Source organism: Microtus ochrogaster, chromosome 10 (genome assembly GCF_000317375.1).
Source record: "Microtus ochrogaster isolate Prairie Vole_2 chromosome 10, MicOch1.0, whole genome shotgun sequence".
Lineage (NCBI taxonomy): Eukaryota > Metazoa > Chordata > Mammalia > Rodentia > Cricetidae > Microtus > Microtus ochrogaster.
This window is the reverse complement of record NC_022016.1, coordinates 58001879-58022369: the sequence shown is the minus strand read 5'-3', so window position 1 is coordinate 58022369 and position 20491 is coordinate 58001879. Positions and strand designations below refer to the sequence as shown.

Sequence of the window (20491 nt, the reverse complement as noted above, 5' to 3'; positions counted from 1 at the left end):
TTTTCGAGACAGGGTTTCGCTGTGGCTTTGGAGCCTGTCCTGGAACCAGCTCTGTAGACCAGGCTGGTCTCGAACTCACAGTGATCCGCCTGTCTCTGCCTCCCAAGTGCTGGGATTAAAGGCGTGCGCCACCATCGCCCGGCTAATCTCACTCATTGTTAAAGAGGGCATTTATAGACAAGACTCTGGCCCTGTTCCATAATAGCTTTTCTGAACCAGGGGAGTCACTGATTGGTTATATGGCTGTTATTTATAGAAAGAACTCTCTTATCTATTGAAAGGCATGGCTAGTATTTAACCCTGAGTAAAGAACAAGAAGACAGTGGCTGGACTGGATAGCACATCTGGCTGAGCTGGACAGTCCCTCTCAGTCTGGTTGAGTGTAATCAGCTGCCACCCTTCCTCTAGACTGATAAATCCCTTCCTGCTTTGGAAAGATGCTTATCCAGTCTTCCTTCATAATTCTGTAGCAGTTCTGGGAGGGTGCAGAGCTCCCACACGCCTTTAATCCCAGCACTCAGGAGGCAGAGGCAGGAGGATCTCTGTGAGTTCCAGGCTGTCCTGATCTACAGAGTGATTTCACACTAGTCAGGGAGTCAGACCCACATAGTGAGATCCTGTTAAAAAAAAAAAAAAAAACAAGGTACCTGCCCCCCAGAATCAAAAAATAAAAACAACTCTGAAAAGTTTGTCAGGGAAATGACATTGCAGACAACACCAAGACTGAACTTGTCTCAAGTTCACCTTTTTGGACTTGAGATGTGACCTGTAACAAAGAATCTATATTTCAGGCTAAGAATGGATTTACTTTTATATTTTTTGACTTGTATTATTGTTGTTATTTTTTTTTCTTAAATGGCATAGACTACAGAATTTCTTCTTGGTAATGAAGATACAGAAACCAAAGATGAAAAGGAGACAGACAAAGAAAATACAGATGGCAGTAGTGAAATTGGCAAGTGTGTTGACCTCTCTGTTCCCAAGCCTCTCTCCTCAGATTCCACCTTACTTCTGTTTAAGGACAGCTCTTCCAAGACAGGGTAAGTTATGCTAAGAAAATACAAAATTCTCTTGGATTTCTAAAGGCTTGTATTTTTAAAGGTTTGCGTGTCTGTGTGTGGGTATGTGCAGGTGCCTTAGGAAGCCAAAAGAGGCCATTAGATCCTCTGGAGCTGGAGTTTCAGGTGGTTGTGAACCACCTGACGTGGGTTCTAGGAGTTGATGTTGGGACTTCTGGAACAGTAGTGCACACTCTTAACCTTGGAACTGTTTCTCCAGCCCATTCTGAATTTCTTACAAAAGAGTAAGAAGTAAGAACAGATACTCAAACAGTTTACTATTTTATTTTATAGTTACTTTCCTACTGAAGAAAAATCAGAAACCGATGAACACTTGGGCAAGCAGTCTGACAAACTGGGTAAGTATTGGTTCTTAAGTAGAATTTTCTTTAGTTCTGGTACATAAGGACCATAATCTCAGGAAACTTCCTTTGTTGTTGTTGTTGTTGTTGTTGAGGATTATTTCGAGACAGGGTTTCTTTGTGTAGCCCTGGCTGTCCTGGAGCTCACTCTGTAGACCAGGCTGGCCTCAAACTCACAGGGATCCCACTGCCTCTGCCTCCCAAGAGTGACAGCACATATCCATACATGTTGCAGTGACAAGAACTTCCAGGAACTGGAATGTCCTTCATGGCCCATTTTTGGGGCTACTTTTGTCTTTTTAACATTGTCTTATATTTTACTTTATGAGTATTAATGTTTTGCCTGCATGAATGTGTGTGCCGGGTGCTCCCAGAGGTCAGAGAGGGTACCGGGTCCCATGGAGATGAAGTTACAGATGGTTGTGAGCTGCCATGTGGGTGCTGAGAACTGAACCCAGGTCTTCTGCAAGAGCAGCCAATGCTCTTAACTGTAGAGCCCTTAACTAGTGTAGTGCTCTTCACTGGAAAGATGGCTATCTTTCCAACCCCTGGGCTACATTTTATAGTAGACCAAGGACATATGGTAGGACCTGAGTTGGACATACGTTGATTTGTTGTTTGAGTGAAACATGAAATATTTCTATACATAGATCAAAGAAATGAATGTAATTTGATGGACTAATAAAGATTGATGAAGGCTTTAGGCAGGGGAAGAGAAGGAAGAGAACTTCTAGCTGTCACATAGCTCAGAGTAATGAGCCCTGATTATGCAATGCTATTGTAGTAAATTAAAGTAATTTACCTTTAACAGAATGATTTGCAGCCTAGAACTTAAGGGGTTTGCAGGTGAATTTTACCTGTTTGATTCTCAACTCTTTTTCCTAAACAAATGCACCGTGTTGCTGTAATCGTACCTTTAAAAGGTATTTTTCTCCTATATAATCTCCTTTAGATGAAGATGACTTGTGTTCACTGCTAACAAAGGAGAGCAGCCACAATAGCAGCTTTGAGCTGATTGGCTCCACAATTCCATCCTATCAGCCTTGCAACAGACAAACAGGCCGTGGGACCAGTTTTCTTCCTACAGCAGGAGGATTCAGGTCCCCTTCCCCTGGACTGTTTCGAGCCAGTTTGATCAGCTCAGCTTCGAAGGTAAGGTGGTGATAGTTTTTCTAATCTCCTCCTCCTTTTACTTCCCACATTGCTAAATAAAGTGCGTCCCAGCCAACCGACTCCCACCACCTTGGTACTCAGCTTCTGTGTGTTCAGCTGTAAAAATCCACCTCCTTCGTGTATTAACAAGCGTGCTTCTTGCCTAGAGGTACTTTCCCTTAGGCTCCTTCGACAATGCATTGTCCTCCTCAACTGAAGTTGCCCGAGAGCAGATGACATATTGCAAGTAGCAACTTCTGTTGTTGTCATGACACTGAATGGCACTTGTAAAATGTTTTGCTATTGTTTTTGTTTTGGTGCCAGAGTTCAGGAAAACTGTCTGAGCCTTCACTTCCCATAGAGGATTCCCAGGATCTGTACACCGCCTCCCCAGAGCCTAAGACACTTTTCCTAGGGGCAGGAGACTTCCAGTTCTGTTTAGAAGATGACACTCAGAGCCAACTGTTGGATGCAGATGGGTAGGTAGTTTTGTGTTTCTGTGGGTGGGAATGTAGCTGGGTGCTGCTTAATTTTGTTTAAAAATAAAATGAGCTTCTGTCACTCCATCTGCGCTTTCTCTTCTGAGAAAGAGAAGGTGTGCCGACCACTAGTCTTACATTGTACAAGCTTGAACGAAGTCTCCAGAAAATAAAATGTAAATAACCTCTTGCTGACATTCCAATCCTCTGATTTTATTTCAGACACATAGGTCTTGTATGTGTCCATCCCCTATGTTCTGATTGTCGGGTAGGATTGGGATAGAATGCCTATCCCTAGAAGCCAACCTTTGTGCCTCACCTTTCGACAAAGCCTCCCCGCCCTCCTGAGGTTAGCATGAGGCTAATGTTTGGATCTTGTTTTCTGGATTGAGGCTCAGTGTGCTGGTTACTTTTCTCATTGCTGTGACAAACCTGGCAGACAGCTTGAAGAAGGAAAGGGTAATTGCGCCTTATGGTTCCAATGGACACCATGTGTTACATGGGTCAGGCATGACGGCAGGAGCAGAAGGCGTGGGGCACATTGCCTCCAGTCAGGAAGAAAGCAACAAATGCTTACTTTCAGCTCCTTTTCTCTTTTTCAATCAGCCCAGGACGCCAGTGCATGGAATAGTACCACCCACAGTTAGGGTGGGTCTTCCTAGCTCAGTTAACCTAGTCTAGATGATCCTTTGAAGACAGATTTGTTTCCATGGTGATTCTGAACCCCATCAAGTTGAAATTCACGATTCACATCAGCTTCCTTTTTGTTTTGTTTTTTAATATAATTTCTTCAAAGTTACGTTTCATTTATCTTGTGTGCATATGAGCACACATGTACCATAGTACACATGAGAGGATCATAGGACTCTTGCTGGAGTTGGTTCCTTCCACTGTGTGGATCCTGGGGATTGAAGTCAGTTCATCAGACTTGGCAGCAGGCACCTTTACCCACACAGCCATCTTGCTAGCCGTATTCAACTTCTAACCTTGGTGTTAGAAATCAGACAGCTTTTACCTGTAGTTTTGTCCCTTCTCAGGGCAATGTCTTAACACTTCATTGTGCTTGTAGATTTTTAAACATTAGGAATCACCGGAATCGATATCAAGCTCTGAAGCCTCAGTTGCCACTGGCCAGTATGGATGAGAATGCCATGGACGCCAACATGGACGAGCTGCTGCATTTGTGTACTGGGCAGTTTACATCTCAGTCTGAAGAGAAATGCCAACCTAGGAAAACTGACAAAAAGGAAAACATGGAGGAACTTCTGAATCTTTGCTCGGGCAAATTTCCTTCTCAAGGTAAAGATTCAGTGAAAGTACCTAGATTCCCACGGTCAGACAGCTTACATCAGTGACCCTGCCCCTCGAGGTGAGCGCACAGAAAACAGGCATGTAATAGAATCCTTAGTTCCTCACCTTTACAGCTCCTGCTTTCTTAGAATGACAGTGTCAACTGAGGAATGTGAGCTTCAGCCACAACACGTATAACTTAAAGTTAACCTGTATACCTAAAACCTCATCTGGTCCACAGTAAATGCTGGAATAGGACTCAGACTCTGTGAGGTAGTTGGGTGTTTGAACTACCCAAGCAATGGTTTGAAGCCCCATTGCTGTCTTCCTGGGGCTTGGCACATAGTAAGTATGATGATTTGTGAAAGAGTGGATGGTGAACTTTTCTACGTTTTTCGTAAGAACTGAATTGAGCTGGCCGGTTTTTAGATGGCCAGGGAGAGTAAAGGTGTCATCTCCTTCTCACTGAGCTTTTCTTGTTGAGGTAGATGCCTCCCCTATGGCTCCATTGGAGCTGAGTAAGCAGGAGAAGGAGAGCAGCGTGGATGATCCTATGGAAGAGGCACTTGCTCTTTGCTCAGGCTCTTTCCCAACAGACAGGTGAGTCTCAAAGATTGGTGGGAACTTGGGAAGATAAAACCCTAGGATCCAATTGCCGGGGTTTAGCAAATAAACTAAATAATTTTGGGAAAGGCAAACCAGAGATATTGCCTCACATCCATTAGAATGACTACAGTTTTATATAAAAACTAAGCATTGGTGAAGATAATGAAAATCTTACTTTACCATTGATGAGCTGCTAGAAAAAAACCAGTATGGTTTTTCAAAATTGATAATAGAATCTCATCTGATCCAACAACTCCACTTAGGTTCAAAAGAAGTCTCAGTGGTAGATGTGGTAGCCTATAATCTCAGCACTGGGAAGACTGAGGCAGCCTAGCCTGTATATTGAAATTCTATCTCAAAAGAGACACACACAGACTTAAAAGCAAAAATTGACGTGGGCAGGTGTGGTGGTATGCAGCTATGACTCTAGCACTCAGATGCTAAAGCGGGTAGGGCATCTTCAGCTATGTAGAGAGCTCCAGGCCAAGTGAGTGACATGGGATAGACCCCCCCTCAAAACCAGAAAGCCTGGTATAGTTTATGCCTGGATTCCAGTATTCAGGAAACAGGGGCAAGAAACTCAGAAGTTTAGGACCAAGTAAATGGCTCAGTGGGTAATGGTACTTGGCTTGAAGCCTAAAGACCTGGGTTCAATCCCTGATGTCTAACATGGTAAAAGGAGAGAACTGACTCCCACAAGTTGACCTCTGACTTTTATATGCAGGCAATGGCATGCATGTAGTTAGAGATGCACATGCTAGTGTATGTATGAAAATTAAATGAATAAACAAATGTATAAAGGCCAAATTCAGCTATATGAACTCCTTTCTCATAAATAAATAAATAAAACAGACTTTTATAGTTTGTGTTTAACATTATTTGATAGTAACCAAAATGAAGAGGGAATGCAGTGGTCTGCTATCTTAGTTCAGGTGATTCCTGTGATAAAATACCATGACAAAGAGCAAATGGGAGGAATGGGTTTATTTGGCTTACACTTCCACATCACTCTTCATCAGCAAGGAAGTCAGGGCAGGAACCTGGAGGCTGGAGCTGACAATAGAGACTATGGAGGAGTGCTTCTTATTGGCTTGTTCCCCATGGCTTGCTTGGCCTGCTCTCTCAACACCCCTGACCCCAATCAAACATTCATTTTAAAAATGCCCTACAGGTTTGCATACTGCTCTATCTGATGGAGGCATTTTTTCATTTGAGGCTCCCCCCTCCCTGGTGATTATAGCTGTGTCAAGTTGACATAAAACTAGCCAGCACATCTGCTAAATACAATATATACACATTAAATGGCTTCAAAAGGAAGAAACTTGGTTTTGTCATCTGAGAATAGGTTTTCCCTACTCTGGCCTGGAGTTCACTGTTAGTTCAGGCTGACCTCAAACCGGTGATCCTTCTGCTTCCTTTTCCAAGTGTGTACCACCACACCCAGCCCAACAGGAAGGAAATTCTGGCACACATGCCTCAACATGGAGGAACCATGAAGGTATTATGCTAGGAGCAAGAAATATTCGTCATAAAGGATAGATACTGTCTAAGTCCGCTTCTATAATCTTTGGAATAGGCAGTTTTATGTAGACAGGAAGTGAGATTTGATGGTGACTGGGAAGAGAGGATGAAGATATGACTAATGGCTGTAGAGTGTTTAGTAGCCACTTGACTTTGGAGACTGCTAAAAGTATCAACATACTTTTTTTGTTCTGTTTTGTTTTGAGATAGGGGCTCATTGTCTATTCCTGACTGGCCTGGAATTCACTATATAGACCAGGCTAGCCTCAAATGCACAGAGATCTGCCTGCTTCTGACTTCCCAATGTTGGGATTAAAGATGGGTGTCACCATACCTAACTAGTATGAATATACTTAATAACTTAATAATGAACTGTATTTTTTTTTTTTGAGACCAAGTCTCACTATTTAGCTCTGGATATTCTGAAACTGGCACTGTAGACCAGGCTAGCCTCAAACTCACAGAGCTCCTCAAGTGCTGGGATTAAAGGCGTGTACCACTATGCCTGCATATGACTGGGCTTTCTAGTCAGCTCATCCCGGGCCTCCCTATCTCTGCCCTATGAGGCTGTAATTGCAGAATGCAAACTATCTTGTTTTCTGTTTCTTAAGGAAATTGCTGGTATTGTTAAATATCTTAAATCCTTCACTTAGCTCACTGCTTGTAGTTTGCTCTAGTAACTCAGTGACTTGTCTTCTAGGGAGGAAGAGGGTAGAGAGGAGGAATTTGGAGACTTTCAGCTTGTTTCAAAGGAAGATGGATTTGCTAGTGATGAGGTGAGTGAGTGTGGCGGGAACACAGCAGAGCTCCATGTGCTGCTTCCCTCGGGTTCTCACATCATCAGATCTTGAGAATTTGAGTTTAGTGTCTTACTAGAAGCGATGTCCTAAGATGAGGATGGGGACAGAACTTCACAAATCCTCTTGTTCCTTTTTGCTTTTGTCTCAAGGTACTGGAACACTGGAACTTAAACTCAGGACCACGTGCCTGTAATCCCAGCACTTGGGATTACACACACACACACACACACACACACACACACACACACACACACACATATATGTATATATAAACCCTGTCTACAAAATAAATGAATTTAAGAACAGGAGAAAGAACACGCAAACTTTTATTATATGCTCACAGCAGGACAGCATTTACTTCTTGTGATCCATGTTTTTATTGTGTGCAACTCTGTGTGTGGTGTTGTAACTTTGCAGGATGAACACAGTGACTCCGGTGATGAAGAGCTGGCCCTGGACCAGGAGGATGATGAGGAAGAGCTCCTAAAGCAATCTGAGAAGATGAAAAGGCAAATGTAGGTGTTCTGTCTATTCCTTCAGCTTCTAGACAGTTCTAAATTGAGGTATAGCTTGCTACCTTTTTATATAAACTTGCTGGTTTGGTTTCTGCTTTTTTGTGGTTCACATAAATTACACAAACCCTTTGTGGACTCTAGGCAAATGGATGACTTGGCAGGTAAAGGTGCTTCCTGTACACTCTGTCTAAGTTCAGTCTCTAGATCCCACAGGGAAAGGAGGAAGCCAACTCCTGTAAGTTGTCCTCTGACCTTCACACCTGTGCCATGGTACTCAAAATAATAGTTTTAAAAAAATCTCCCATGGCTACTTTTTGAGTACTTAAATCACATCTATACTAAATACCTTGATTCCTCCAAACCTAATGACACTCTCAGGAGCATTGCTTCTACGCTTCTGTCCTGGATGTCGTCTTTCTGCTCAGGTGTGGTCTGCCTGTTGGCTGGATGAATACTGTTATCATGTAATCCAAGATTACAAGAGCCTAATCACTTCCTATACCCGACTGACATTGCCCAGAACTTTGCTCCTGTGAATTGCTGTCATTCCTCATTTTCTTGATTATCATCTTGGACAAATGGCCTATTTAAGTTTTTATTTTTAAAATATTTGTCACTCTGGTCATGAAAGGTATACATTTTAGAGTATTCAAAAAAACTGTATGAAAGCCAGACATGGTGGCACATGTCTTTAATCCAAACTCTCAGGAGGCAGAGGTAGGTGGATCTCTGTAGGCCAGCCTGGTCTATGGAGGGAGTTTCAGGACAGTCAGAGCTACACAGTGAAACCCCATCTTGGAAAAAACCAAAACAAACAAACAAAAATATATGGACGGAATATAGCTCACTTGGTAGAGTGCTTGCCTTGTGTGAATGGGGCCCAGAGCTTGATCCCCAACACCACATACATCCCGGATGCACCTACAAACTTACAGATGGACAACCAGATGGGTTGTCCCTGTGCCTGGAGGACTGACCTTATCTAAAAGCTGTCTCTAAAACCAGATGTCTGTGTCTGATTCATCTTTAGCTTGATCCTTGGCACAGATCCCTGCTAAGAAGACTTGTCCTAGGAGTTCTTCTATAGGACCCTACTTCCATATACTAAGCCTTGTTATTGGAGTGTGCCGCTTAATGCAAATTAGGGTTTGTCCCCAGGCTCCCTAATCCTATATATTCCTTACATTCTGTTATAAAGTTGAGCTCATTCACTGAAGTCTGTCTCCTGGAGATCTTGCTCTGTCTGTGCTCATGGGCCCTTATCACCCCTTCTGCCTCTTTCCCCTCTTACACTGATGGCCAGCAGGGCGGGAGGGAAAGAGAGCCCCCACACCAGGACATCATATTGATCTCTATTAATTTACACTGATCTTTCAGCCTATTGTTCCATTCTCTTAAGATACAGCGGGTTCTAATTTGTCACCTGTTGCCTTAACTTTTATTTATTTTATTTTTAAATATTTATTTATTATGTATACAATATTCTGTCTGTATGCCTGAAGGCCAGAAGAGGGCGCCAGACCTCTTTACAGATGGTTGTGAGCCACCATGTGGTTGCTGGGAATTAAACTCAGGACCTTTGGAAGAGCAGGCAGTGCTCCAGCCCCTTAACTTTTTTATACAGCTTTAGGTTATCCACAGATCTTTTCCCCTGAGAGGCAGTGGTTGTTAAACCTTATTTAACTACAGAGGTCTTTGAGTCAAATTCTGTAAAGAATGACAGCCAAGGCTGAACTGCTCAGCAACATTGCTCAGAAGACTGGGAAATCTGGTGGCTAGTGTCCCTTGAAGGAATTCCGCAGGAAGCCTAGGGTTTAGAGGGGAAAGACAATACAAATACTTGGTTAAAACGTCATCTTTCAAGCTGGGTGAGGTGGTGCACACCTTTAAAGGAGGCAGAGGCAAGACATCTCTGTGAGTTCCAGGACAGCCAGGGCTAGGTAATCAGACCCTGTCCCAAAAAGAAAGAAGGAAGAGGAGGAGGAGGAGGAGGAGGAGGAAGAGGAGGAAGGAAGGAAGGAAGAAGAAGAAAAGTCACCTTTTAGACTCATCAGATTTCTGCTTCTTGTAACTATAGATAACAAGACTTTGAACCCAAGGTCAATAGTCACCTCCTTCCCAAACAGAATGAAGTTAGGAAGGTTGCTAAGCCAGACTGGTGGTGCAAACCTGTAACTCCAGCTACCTGGATGCTGGAGTAGAAAGATGTTACATGAAAGTCACCCTGGCCTCCGCAGCTTGTTAGAAATGTCTCGAAGGGTAAGAGTCGGGCTGTAGCTCAGAGGTGGGATGCTTGCCCAGCATGTGCAAGGCTGTAGACAAAATCCAGCACCTCACCAAAAGAGGAAATAGAAAAGACAAACTATAGTAGTTTTAATCAACAAGGAATCCTGCCCTACGATCTTACTGTACCGTTCTGTGCTCTAAGCACTGACGAGCTTAAATACAAAACAAAAACTAGTTTGAACCTTCCAGCAGGTATCCCCAAAGGTGTAGGAAGATACTAAGATTCTTTCTGGGACTGGGAGATGGCTCTGGGTGAAACTGGTGGCTGTGCAAGCCTAATGACCTGAGTTCAATCCCAGAACCCACATATTGCAAGGAAGGAGCCAAACAAGACAGCTGCTGCTAAACAGGAGAATGGGGGACTGGACAGGGGCCTCAGTGGTAAGAGGACTGGCTGCTTTTCCAGAGGACCCAGGTTCAATTCTTAGCACCCATATGGTGACTCACAACCATCTGTCACTCCAGTTCCCTAGGGTCTGGCATCCCCTTCTGTCTTCTAAGGCACTGCAAGCCTGTGGTATATAGACAGACACTCATACATATAAAATAATCAACAAATTCTAAAAGGGCTTGTTTGTTTGCTTACTTGGTTTTTTAGGAGAGTCAGAATGACCTGGGAGCTTGTGGGCCAACTAGCTTGGAGTATACAATGAAGCAGCTGAAACAAAAACCCTGTCTCAGCAAGGTGGAAGGCTCTAGGATTGACTCCCAGGAGGTGTCCCCAGACCTCTGCGTGCAGACACACAAAATACATTTTAAAAGTTTCTGTCTGTGGGATTGCCCAAGCTAGGCTGAGTGCCACCTGCTTGTGGGACCTTGAGTAACAGCTTGATCTCTCTGAGCCTCCTTAAATGATTTCTGTACAGACGTCTCCAGTTCCTTCCAGAACGAATGGCATCTTTAGTGTTACAGCTTCAGTCTCCTTGTGTCTTAAATATTCTCTTTCTTAACTATACAGTGGCAGAGGTGAGAGTTACTCATTCCTAAGATAATAGGGTGATTGTATCTATAAAGTACAGCTGTTAGTACATGGTATGAGTTAAGTGACCAACACTTAAATATAAAAAAAGTATTGAGATATTATCAAAATGTATAAATTTAAGCCTATTGTTGATGATTCTACATTCTGCTCTTCTTTTGATTAACTCTTTGGCTATTTCATACACGTATACAATGCATTCTGCTCACATTCATTCCTCTACCCCCTCACTGTCCCTGCCTCCTGACAGCTGTCACCGCACCCCCTTTACCCCACCAAGCCCATTCTGCTCACATCTCTTTTTGACTTACTGGGTTTAATGAGGGCCACCCCCATGGGGCTTATCCATCAGAGCATGAATAACTCATAGTGACTGTCTTCTCTTCTTGCTGTATCCATAGTCTGTGTATGTATCCATTGTCTAATTTCTAATCTTTCCAACTGTTTTCTAGGAGATTACAGAAATACCTGGAAGATGAGGCAGAAGTGTCAGGAAGTGATGTGGGAAGTGAAGACGAGTATGATGGGGAAGAGATTGACGAATATGAAGAAGATGTCATCGATGAAGCACTTCCTTCTGATGAGGAGCTGGAGAGTCAGATCAAGAAGATACACATGTTAGTGTCCCAGAGCCCTTCTCAGCATTAGGGCACCTCACGGCGGCCATTTTGTCAGGCGGAAAAGTCGTCGTGTTAAGCATCTGTTTCCACTGTTACAGGAAAGCCATGTTGGATGATGATAAGCGACGGCTGAGGTTATACCAAGAGAGGTACCTTGCTGACGGAGATCTGCACAGCGATGGGCCTGGACGAACGAGAAAATTCCGATGGAAACACATAGGTATCTTGGTCCTTTAGAAACAATTGGTTCCAGCCGTTAGAAACAATTGGTTCCAGCCGGGCGGTGGTGGCGCACACCTTTAATCCTAGCACTCGGGAGGCAGAGGCAGGTGGATCTCTGTGAGTTCGAGACCAGCCTGGTCTACAGAGCTAGTTCCAGGACAGGCTCCAAAGCCACAGAGAAACCCTGTCTCCAAAAACAAAAACAACAAAACAAAAAAAAGAAACAATTGGTTCCAATGTACATATTTGTTTCCTGTAAGCTGGTAAATGGCAATGAAAACTAACCAGCTAGAGACAGAGCGCAGTTGGTAGAATGCTTACCCAGTACACGGAGGTCCTGAGTTCCATCCCCAGCACCACATTAGAGAACAACTGGGCACCAACCAGGCAGTGGTGGTGCACACCTTTAATCCTAGCACTCAGGAACCAGAGGTAGTCGGCTCTCTGAGTTTGAGGCCAACCTGGTGGACAGAGTGTTTCAAGACAGTCAGGGCTATACAGAAAAACCCTGTCTTGGAAAAAAAAAAATAGGGAGGGAGGAAGGAAGGAAGGAAGGAAGGAAGGAAGGAAGGAAGGAAGGAAGGAAGGAAGGAAGGAAGGAAGGAAGGAGTCAACAAGCATGCCATGCCTGTAATCCCAGGATTTGGGGAGTAGAGGGAGAACAGTCAGGAGTCAAGATCACCTCTAGTTCCATAGCAAGTTCAATGCCAAACTCGCTACTTGCAACCCTTTCTGAGGTAAAAAAAAAAAAAAGAAATACACAAACAGAAAATGTCGCCATAGCTGTAACCATTGATTTTCTTTGTGGCTGGGTAATGTCTATGCCAACGTACAGCAGCTATAGGCTTGTTTTATGTCTGTCTGATCGCTCCGAGGATTACAAACTCTAAACGCCTTACCTGTTCCCTTTAGATGGCACCTCCCAGATGGATCTGTTCCACAGAGACTCTGATGACGATCAGGCTGAAGAGCAGCTCGACGAGACTGAGGCCAGGTGGAGAAAGGAACGAATTGAACGAGAGCAGTGGCTTCGGGAACAGGTAAAAAGCACCCAAGAAAATTGCCTATCTTGACCAAGTTGAAGGGGACCAAGATTCAGCTACTTCACCTGCATTGAAAACTTAGGCAACAACAACCTAATCCTTTCCTTAATCATGGGTTTTTTTTGTTTTGTTTTGTGTTTTTGCACTGTTAGGATTACCATAGTCAACTCTGGCTAACTGTCCAATTAAAAAATATATGTATTTTAGGACTGAGAGTTGTGTTGCACAAGTTGTATACCAACACTTAGATGGCAGAGGCAGGTGGATCTCTCTGAGTTCCAGACCAGCCAAAAGTACATAGTGAGACCTTGTCTCAAAATAAATAATATTTTTTTAAATTATGTATATGTGGGGTGGGACAGGTGCGTGTAAGTACAATGTCTATGGAGGCCAGAAGAGGGCATCAGATCCCCTGGAGCTAGAGTTGCAGGCAGTTTTTTGAGGTATTTACATGGGTTCTGGGAGCTGAACTGGGTCTTCTAGAGGAGCTGCACATGCTTTTAGCCACTTAGCCACCGCTCCTAACCATTCTGCTATCTCTCCAGACCTTTTATCTTTTGATCTAAGTAGCAGAGGTTCTAAAAAGGGAAACTGATTTCTCAGTAACCTGACTTACACATCAGGCTATGTTAAATTATTTTCTTAAATATTTTTAAACATTTTATTGTTATTTATTTATTTATTTTTGAGAAGGGGGTCTCATTATGTATCTCTGACTGTCCTGGAACTCACTATGTAGATCAGGCTGTCCTTGAATTCACAGAAATCTACATGCCTCTGCCTCCTGAGTGCTGGGATTAAAGGAATGAACCACCGTGCTGACCTTTAATTATATATCATTATTTTATGTGTATGGGTGTTTTGCCTACAAGTATGTCTGTGCACCACTTGTGTGCCTGGTGCCAACAGAGCCCAGAAGAGGGTGTTAGACTCACTTCCTGCAGCTAGAGCTACAGGCATTTATGAGCTAACCTGTGGGTGCTTGGAATTGAACCCAAATCCTCTGAAAGAGCTACCAGTGCTTTTAGCTACTGAGCCATCTTTCCAGCTCCCTTAAATTGACTATTTAGGGAAACTGTAATCATCATCAAATGTTTCATGAGTTTGTTTTGAAGACAGACTTGTCTGGAACTCATTGTGTATCCCAGACTGGCCTCAACCTCATGGTAATCCTCCTGCCTCAGCTTCCCAAGTGCTGGGATTATAGGCATGTGCCACCACACCTGGCTGATCCTGTATGATCTTTGTATTCAGGTTCAACAGGGGAAGATTGCTGCTGAAGAAGAAGACATTGGGGAAGACAGTCAGTTTATGATACTAGCCAAGAAAGTTACAGCCAAAGCGCTGCAGAAGAATGGTGAGCTCTTGCTTCTTCTTAGGTCTAGCTGCTTGGGTTGTCAGTGCTGGAGCCCAGGAGGAGATTCTAACCTTCAGGGACTATGGCAGTATTTCTCTAATACTGTCTGAAAGGGACCGTGGAGGTAAGGAGAGGCTGAGGTTGGCTCCTGAGCTGTTGGCCAGCAGAGTTGTCCTTGGGTTTGTGTAGCTTGTTTGCTCCATGTTTTGAGGCTTGGCTGGTGCATTGTGGCTTCTCTTCGAGCTGCCCAGGATTTATAGGCTCAAGGGTTAGAGCTGGGACTGAACATAGGTGTTCATGAGTCGGCTCTTATACCAACTGCTTTTTTTCCCTTAAATTAGTCCTTGTTAATGATTAATTGATAATCTTGACTTCATTGTCTCCTTAGCAACTCTTGCTATAGTTTTAAAGTCATGAATATAATAAGAGTTCTTAGTCAGCTCTTAAGTCTTAGCTTCTTTGAATATAGAAGGAATTCTACCCAGCTCTGCCCAGAACACTTCTTTCTGTGTTTTCTTTCCAGCCAATCGTGCTGTGGTTGTCCAGGAATCAAAGTCTGTGCCCAGTAACCCTTTTGAAACCATCAGACCAGGAAGTGCTCACCAGGTTAGTGGGGACCCTGTTGGTCTGACGTCGTGGTCTGTAGGTAATAGTGTGTCGCCATTCACAGAGGGAGGTCGAAGGGCCTCCTCAGTATCCGCAGGTTGGTATCAGGAACTCTTCTTTCCTCAGCTGAAGACGGGTTCCCTGCTGAACCAGCCCAAGTCTGTGCTTCAGAAACTTGCTACCCTGTCCGACCTCAACCCCAGCGCTCCCCGAAACTCAAGAAACTTTGTCTTCCATACACTTTCTCCCACCAAGGCAGAGGCAGCAAAGGAATCGCCTAAGCCTCAGGTAGAGAATTTGGGAGCTGATGGGGTGCTTCCCGGAGAGAGCTGATTTGTGGGAATTTGGGGTTTATTTGATTGTTTGTTTTTGTTTTTAAGATTTGTTTGTATTTTACCTGCATCTACATGTATGTACTCTGTGTGTGTCTGTTACCTGGGGAGGCCAGAAGAGGGCGCCTGATCCTCTGAAACTGGAATTACAGCTGCAAGTTGCCCTGTGGGAATGGAGTCTGATCCTCTGTGAGAGGAGCAAATATCTTAACCACTGAGCCATCTCTCCAGCCTTAGATTTATTTGATTTAATTTTAAAAAACTTGTGTGTGTGTGTGTATGTTTAGAGAGAGAAAAGAGAGGGGGGGGGGAGATGGTTTAGTGGGTAAGAGAACTTGCTGTGCAAGCCTGAGGGCCTGAGTCTGAATTCTAGCACCATATAGAATGCCAGGCATGGCTGTATGGCTGTGTGATTCTGCAGCCCCAACACAGGGCAGAGAAGGTGGAACTTTCTGTTCAGAGACAGACTCTATCTTAAAGGCACGAGGCAAAGAACAATAGAGGAGATGCAGCATCCTCTGGCCTCCACATGCACGCACGGCACACCCTCATGCATGCACGGCACACCCTCATGCATATATCACACCCAAAAAAGTAAAATAAAGTGAAACAAAAAATTCTGATCTAACAGCTTGCTATAGTGTTAGAATTTTACACTTCTCGAGAATACATAGGGGAGCCAGGTGGTCATGACGCACGCCTTTAATTCCAGCACTCGGGAGGCAGAGGCAGGTGATCTCTGGATTTGAGGCCATCTGGTCTACATAGTGATTTCCAGGACAACCAGGTCTACACAAAGAAATCCTGTCTTGGGGGGAAATCTGATTTGCTGGACTATAGTAGCGCACACCTTTAATCCCAGCACTTGGAAGGCAGAGGCAGGGAGAGTTCTGTGAGTTCGAGGTCAGCCTGGTCTACAAAGCGAGTTCCAGGGTAGCCAAGACTACACAGAAACCCTGTCTCAAAAAAGAAAAAGAATATATAGGTGAATTTCTGCTCCAATAGGCAACCAGGTTTTAAATTTGCCTTCAAAGTTTCTATTTCTTTTTTTTTTTTTTCATCTGTTAATCATCTATGGTTTAACTGAGTTGCTAAAGAACTCACTGAAGGTAGGCTTGTATGAGTCTTGAGCTGGCCCTGACTCCCTCTGTTTTTTCTCTAGGTGAGAAGAAAGGGGCCATCATTAATGATGTCACCATCTCCAAAACGGCTAAAGACAGATAAGAGCAGTCCAGGCCCAAAGCGAAGCATCTTCAGATACTTGGAAAGCTAACATAAGGATGCCAGCATCTGCTAAAATTGCTCCAAGTAGGTCTGGCCCCCAGTGTGGGACTGACGTTTGCGCCAATGACCTCTCCTTCCCTTGGATGCATCATGGGCAGAGTTTCCAGTTCTTCCTACCACGGCTCTCGGTAGCAGTTTTCTTTCCTGGTGTTATTTTCCAGTTCGGCCACTATTCTTATCACTACAGTTTCCTGTAGCGACTTACAGAATAATTGATGTCTCAGTTCTTCTGTTACACACTTGACATTTTTCTTAGCAGTTTCCTGGGTCGACACCACTTTGAATTGAGGTGTTTGGAGGAGGAAGAAAGTGTGGCATTATAGAAAATTACAGAAAGCACTGCAAGCCAGTACTGGGATGACTCCTCCACACCCACGCGACCCGTAGCATGGTAACCAGGACTCAGTGCGAGTGACTTAGATGGAGGACCTAGGAACCACCCAGCCGGCTGGTGCATTGCTCCTTCTGTGTTTCCTGCAAGCTTCTAGCCTTGATGTCTAATTAACCTTTACTACCTTTGACAGAAGGACTTGAGCTGGTACCGAGTTTATTTTCTGGAGCGTGGGAGGAAGATGAAGGTTATAGCCGGTGTCTACCCACACTGGGTAGTCTGTGGAAGAGAGACCTTCCCTGGGACTAGAGGCTCAAAGCACTTGTTTGTGAGCCTCCCCTCTGCCAACAAGAAGAAACCTGATCACTATTTATTGCGTCTCTTGGGCTGAGTATGTTGCCCTGACCAGTCAGAGAGCATTTTAATAGTTTATCCCTAATATTGAGAGCAGACCAATGGACTTTAATAAAACATTGAAGAGAACTGCTATCACTCACCTTCTGTGACCTGCCACTGGGCTTCCGGAAGTATAGACCAATTGTCCCCCTCAGGATTGAACTCAGTGCTGCTTTGCAAAAGCCATTCCGGTATCGAAAGCTGAGCATGGGAAGGTGGGGGAGATTGTGTCTGTCTTTTATTGAGAGACATAAAACAGCCATTTTAATTGATGAAATTAAGATGTAGGTTTTCTTTTCATTGCTAGGGTTTTTGTTTTCTAATACTCAGGATGCTGACTTTTACAGAACACACATTTGTATATTTGTAATCTTATAATGGGAGAGTGTGTATAAAGCTGTTTTAATATGTATGTAGGTTTTCAATAAACCTCATTGCCCTGAGGGCAGGGTTTGCTGTCCAGCGAGAATGCTCATTCTTAGGTCAGTCAGTGCCCAAGCTCAGGATGTTTCACTCCCAGGAAATTCTATGTCCAGAATAACAGGGTGCTGCATTTGCCCTTCGCTGCCCTCCATCCCTCTGGAGTGGTCCGAATGCAGTGCTGCTCGGGGGAGAGCTTCCCTATATAATACTTGCCCCATCCTCTGAGTGGCACTTTGTCTTTAGCTGCCTTTGTATGTACTTCAGTGTTGCTCTGGCCCAAGGTCAAGCTTATTGCCACTCTCTTTGAGTGTTCTGCACCTAAAGCAGACATCTCCTTACCCCTTAAGCAAAAGCCAAGAAGTAAGACTCCGGTTTTCTACCTTTTTGCTTTTCCACATGCCCTATTGGAGTGGTAACTTATTTGGAATTAAACTGAAGGTCTTGCCTAGATCAAGCAAGTATTCTAACCTCCCCACATGCTCTTTTTTAGGAGAAATGAAAAGAAGGACTGGCTACTAAATATAGGAAAATCAGTGCCTGAGAAATCTGGGAAATAAATTACTTTTCCTTGAGTTTCTGGGAAAATACATTCTATTTTTTTTTTTAAATCTTCCTACATTTTATTTATTTATACTTGTGTATATGTTTGCAAGGGTTGGTTTTCTCCTTCCACCTTATGGGTCCTGGGGATTAAACTCTGGTCCTCCAGCTTGACGGCAAGTGCTTTTACCTGCTGAGCCATTTTGCTAGCCCCAAGAGTGTATTCTTTGCAGGAGGTCAGAGTTTTTGCAGGTTGAAACAGGGTTTCTCTGTGTGTAGACTTGGCTGTCCTGGACCTCATTCTGTAGACCAGACTGGCTTCAAAATCACAGAGATTGTACCTGCCTGTGCATCCCAAGTGCTGTTATTAAAGGCATGCTTTCTGACCTCTTCCACTTTTTTTTTTAAGATTTATTTATTATGTAGATAGTGTTCTGCCTACATGTATGCCTACATGCCAAAAGAGGGTACCAGATCTCATTATAGATGGTTGTGAGCCACCATATGGTTGCTGGAAATTAAACTCAGCCCATTCTCATCCTCTGAGCCACCTCACCAGCCCCATGCTTTTTGACAGGATCAGACTGAGGAGTTTCAGCCTGGCCGTATACCATCTGTCCAAGGTCTGTCCTTCTAACTCCAGTAGAACTCAGTTCCAACATCTGAATTTCATGTTAGGAGGAATGAGAGCCTAAGTCTGGGAGCCTAAGTCAGTGTCGGCCCTTTTGTTTCTTCCTTGTTCTTGTGTAGGCACGTGTGGTATTGAAGTCATTTAAACTAATCTCCGATCTTGTCTAATTTGTTTCAATCCACAGTTGCATAAACTGTATAGTCTCCTCCAATAAAGTATCAAATCCTATTCCCAAGTCTCCAGAGAGAGTCTCTCAGATCTCCATAGCACCCCCATCACCTCAATGTCTCTGCAAATATATCCCTGGTTTGAGATTATTTTTATTTATTTACTTATTTTCTTTTTGTTGTTGTTTATTTTTTGAGGCAGGGTCTCTTTACATACTCCTGGCTGTCCCGGATCCCATACAGTATCCATATCATGTGACTCACAGTTGCCTGTACCTCCAGCTCCAGGGAACTCACTCCCTCTCGTCTCCCAAGGCATCTGCACAAACTCTCACACGCACACATAACTTTAAAATAAAAAATAAATCTTAAATTAATTATCACTGTACCCCATCCCTCAAGTAGGAAAAATGAAGAGCGTTCATGTCCATTTCCAGGACCTTTCTTTAGGTTCTTTCCTATCTGCATCTTGAATCGGCTTGCTTATCCAGCTCTGCAGCCAGTCTATGCTCCGAATTTCCGTTTCTTTCTAGGGTACTGCAGTAGTCTCCTGATGGCCCCACTTCTGTTTCTGCTTCCCTTTCATCCAATCTACATAGCAGCCAGAAGGTGACCTTTCCATATGCATAATGTGTGGAGGACGCACTGCCTGACATCACACCTTCCCATGGGGATGGGCTCTTCCCTGGCAGAGTATTTGCTTAGTAGGCACAAGACTCGGGGTTCAATCCCAAAAACAAACTTTTCAGCCTGGTGGTGAAGCCCTCAAGAGGCAAGGGCAAACAGATTTCTGTGAGTTCAAGGCCAGCCTGGTCTACAAAGCAAGTTCCAGGACAGCCAGAACTGTTGTATAGAAAAACTGTCTGAAAGAAAGAAACAAACAAACAAAAGAACTTCTCACTTAGTTGGCAGAGGCAGGAGGATTGCCACAAGCTAGTGACTAGCCTCATTGACATAGTTCAGGCCTGCCGGGTCTATAATAATAAAATGCTGTGTCTCCCAAACAGACAAACAAAAAAATCCGAGGCCAGAGAGATGGCTTCCAAGTAAATAGCACTTGTTCTTGCAGAGGGCTTGGGTTTGATTCCCAGCACCCACACAGTGGCTTACAACCTTCTGTAATTCCCAGGTACTCAGGTGATGCATATTCATAAATGAATGAATGAAATATATATATGTGTGTGTGTGTATATACACACGAATGAATCTATAAATATTTTTTAAAATCTAATCAAACAAACTCTTCCATGTCTCCTATCACACTCCTCAGGGCCCAGCAGGCTCTGCGTGAGAAAACCCTGCTTCCCGGCCTCCATCTACGCTCCCTTCTCAGCCTCGGGGGCCTTCTGAAGCCCCCTTCAATCTCCTGGCTTGCCTTCACCTCCAAACTCCCTCTTTGGCTAATATATAATTCTCAAAACACTTTTTCTACCTTCACCTTCCTCAGAAACAGCCCTGACCACCATCACTAAAAGGGCTGTAATGTTCTAT

The 20491-nt window shown here is 43.9% G+C and overlaps 1 protein-coding gene across 1 annotated transcript in view; it reads left to right on the top strand.

Annotated features, from left to right (window-relative positions):
• The window catches only part of Clspn (claspin), a 32798-nt gene extending 16297 nt beyond the window's left edge, over positions 1-16501 (top strand). Inside the window, exons 11-25 of the mRNA XM_026782171.1 lie at positions 865-1040; positions 1353-1417; positions 2373-2572; positions 2897-3051; positions 4121-4350; positions 4830-4941; positions 7169-7244; positions 7686-7783; positions 11501-11665; positions 11767-11888; positions 12803-12930; positions 14188-14290; positions 14814-14896; positions 15023-15184; positions 16391-16501. Coding sequence (XP_026637972.1) covers positions 865-1040; positions 1353-1417; positions 2373-2572; positions 2897-3051; positions 4121-4350; positions 4830-4941; positions 7169-7244; positions 7686-7783; positions 11501-11665; positions 11767-11888; positions 12803-12930; positions 14188-14290; positions 14814-14896; positions 15023-15184; positions 16391-16501 — 1986 coding nt within the window. The remainder of the gene's footprint in view (positions 1-864; positions 1041-1352; positions 1418-2372; positions 2573-2896; positions 3052-4120; positions 4351-4829; positions 4942-7168; positions 7245-7685; positions 7784-11500; positions 11666-11766; positions 11889-12802; positions 12931-14187; positions 14291-14813; positions 14897-15022; positions 15185-16390) is intronic.
• The last annotated feature ends 3990 nt before the right edge of the window (positions 16502-20491 follow it).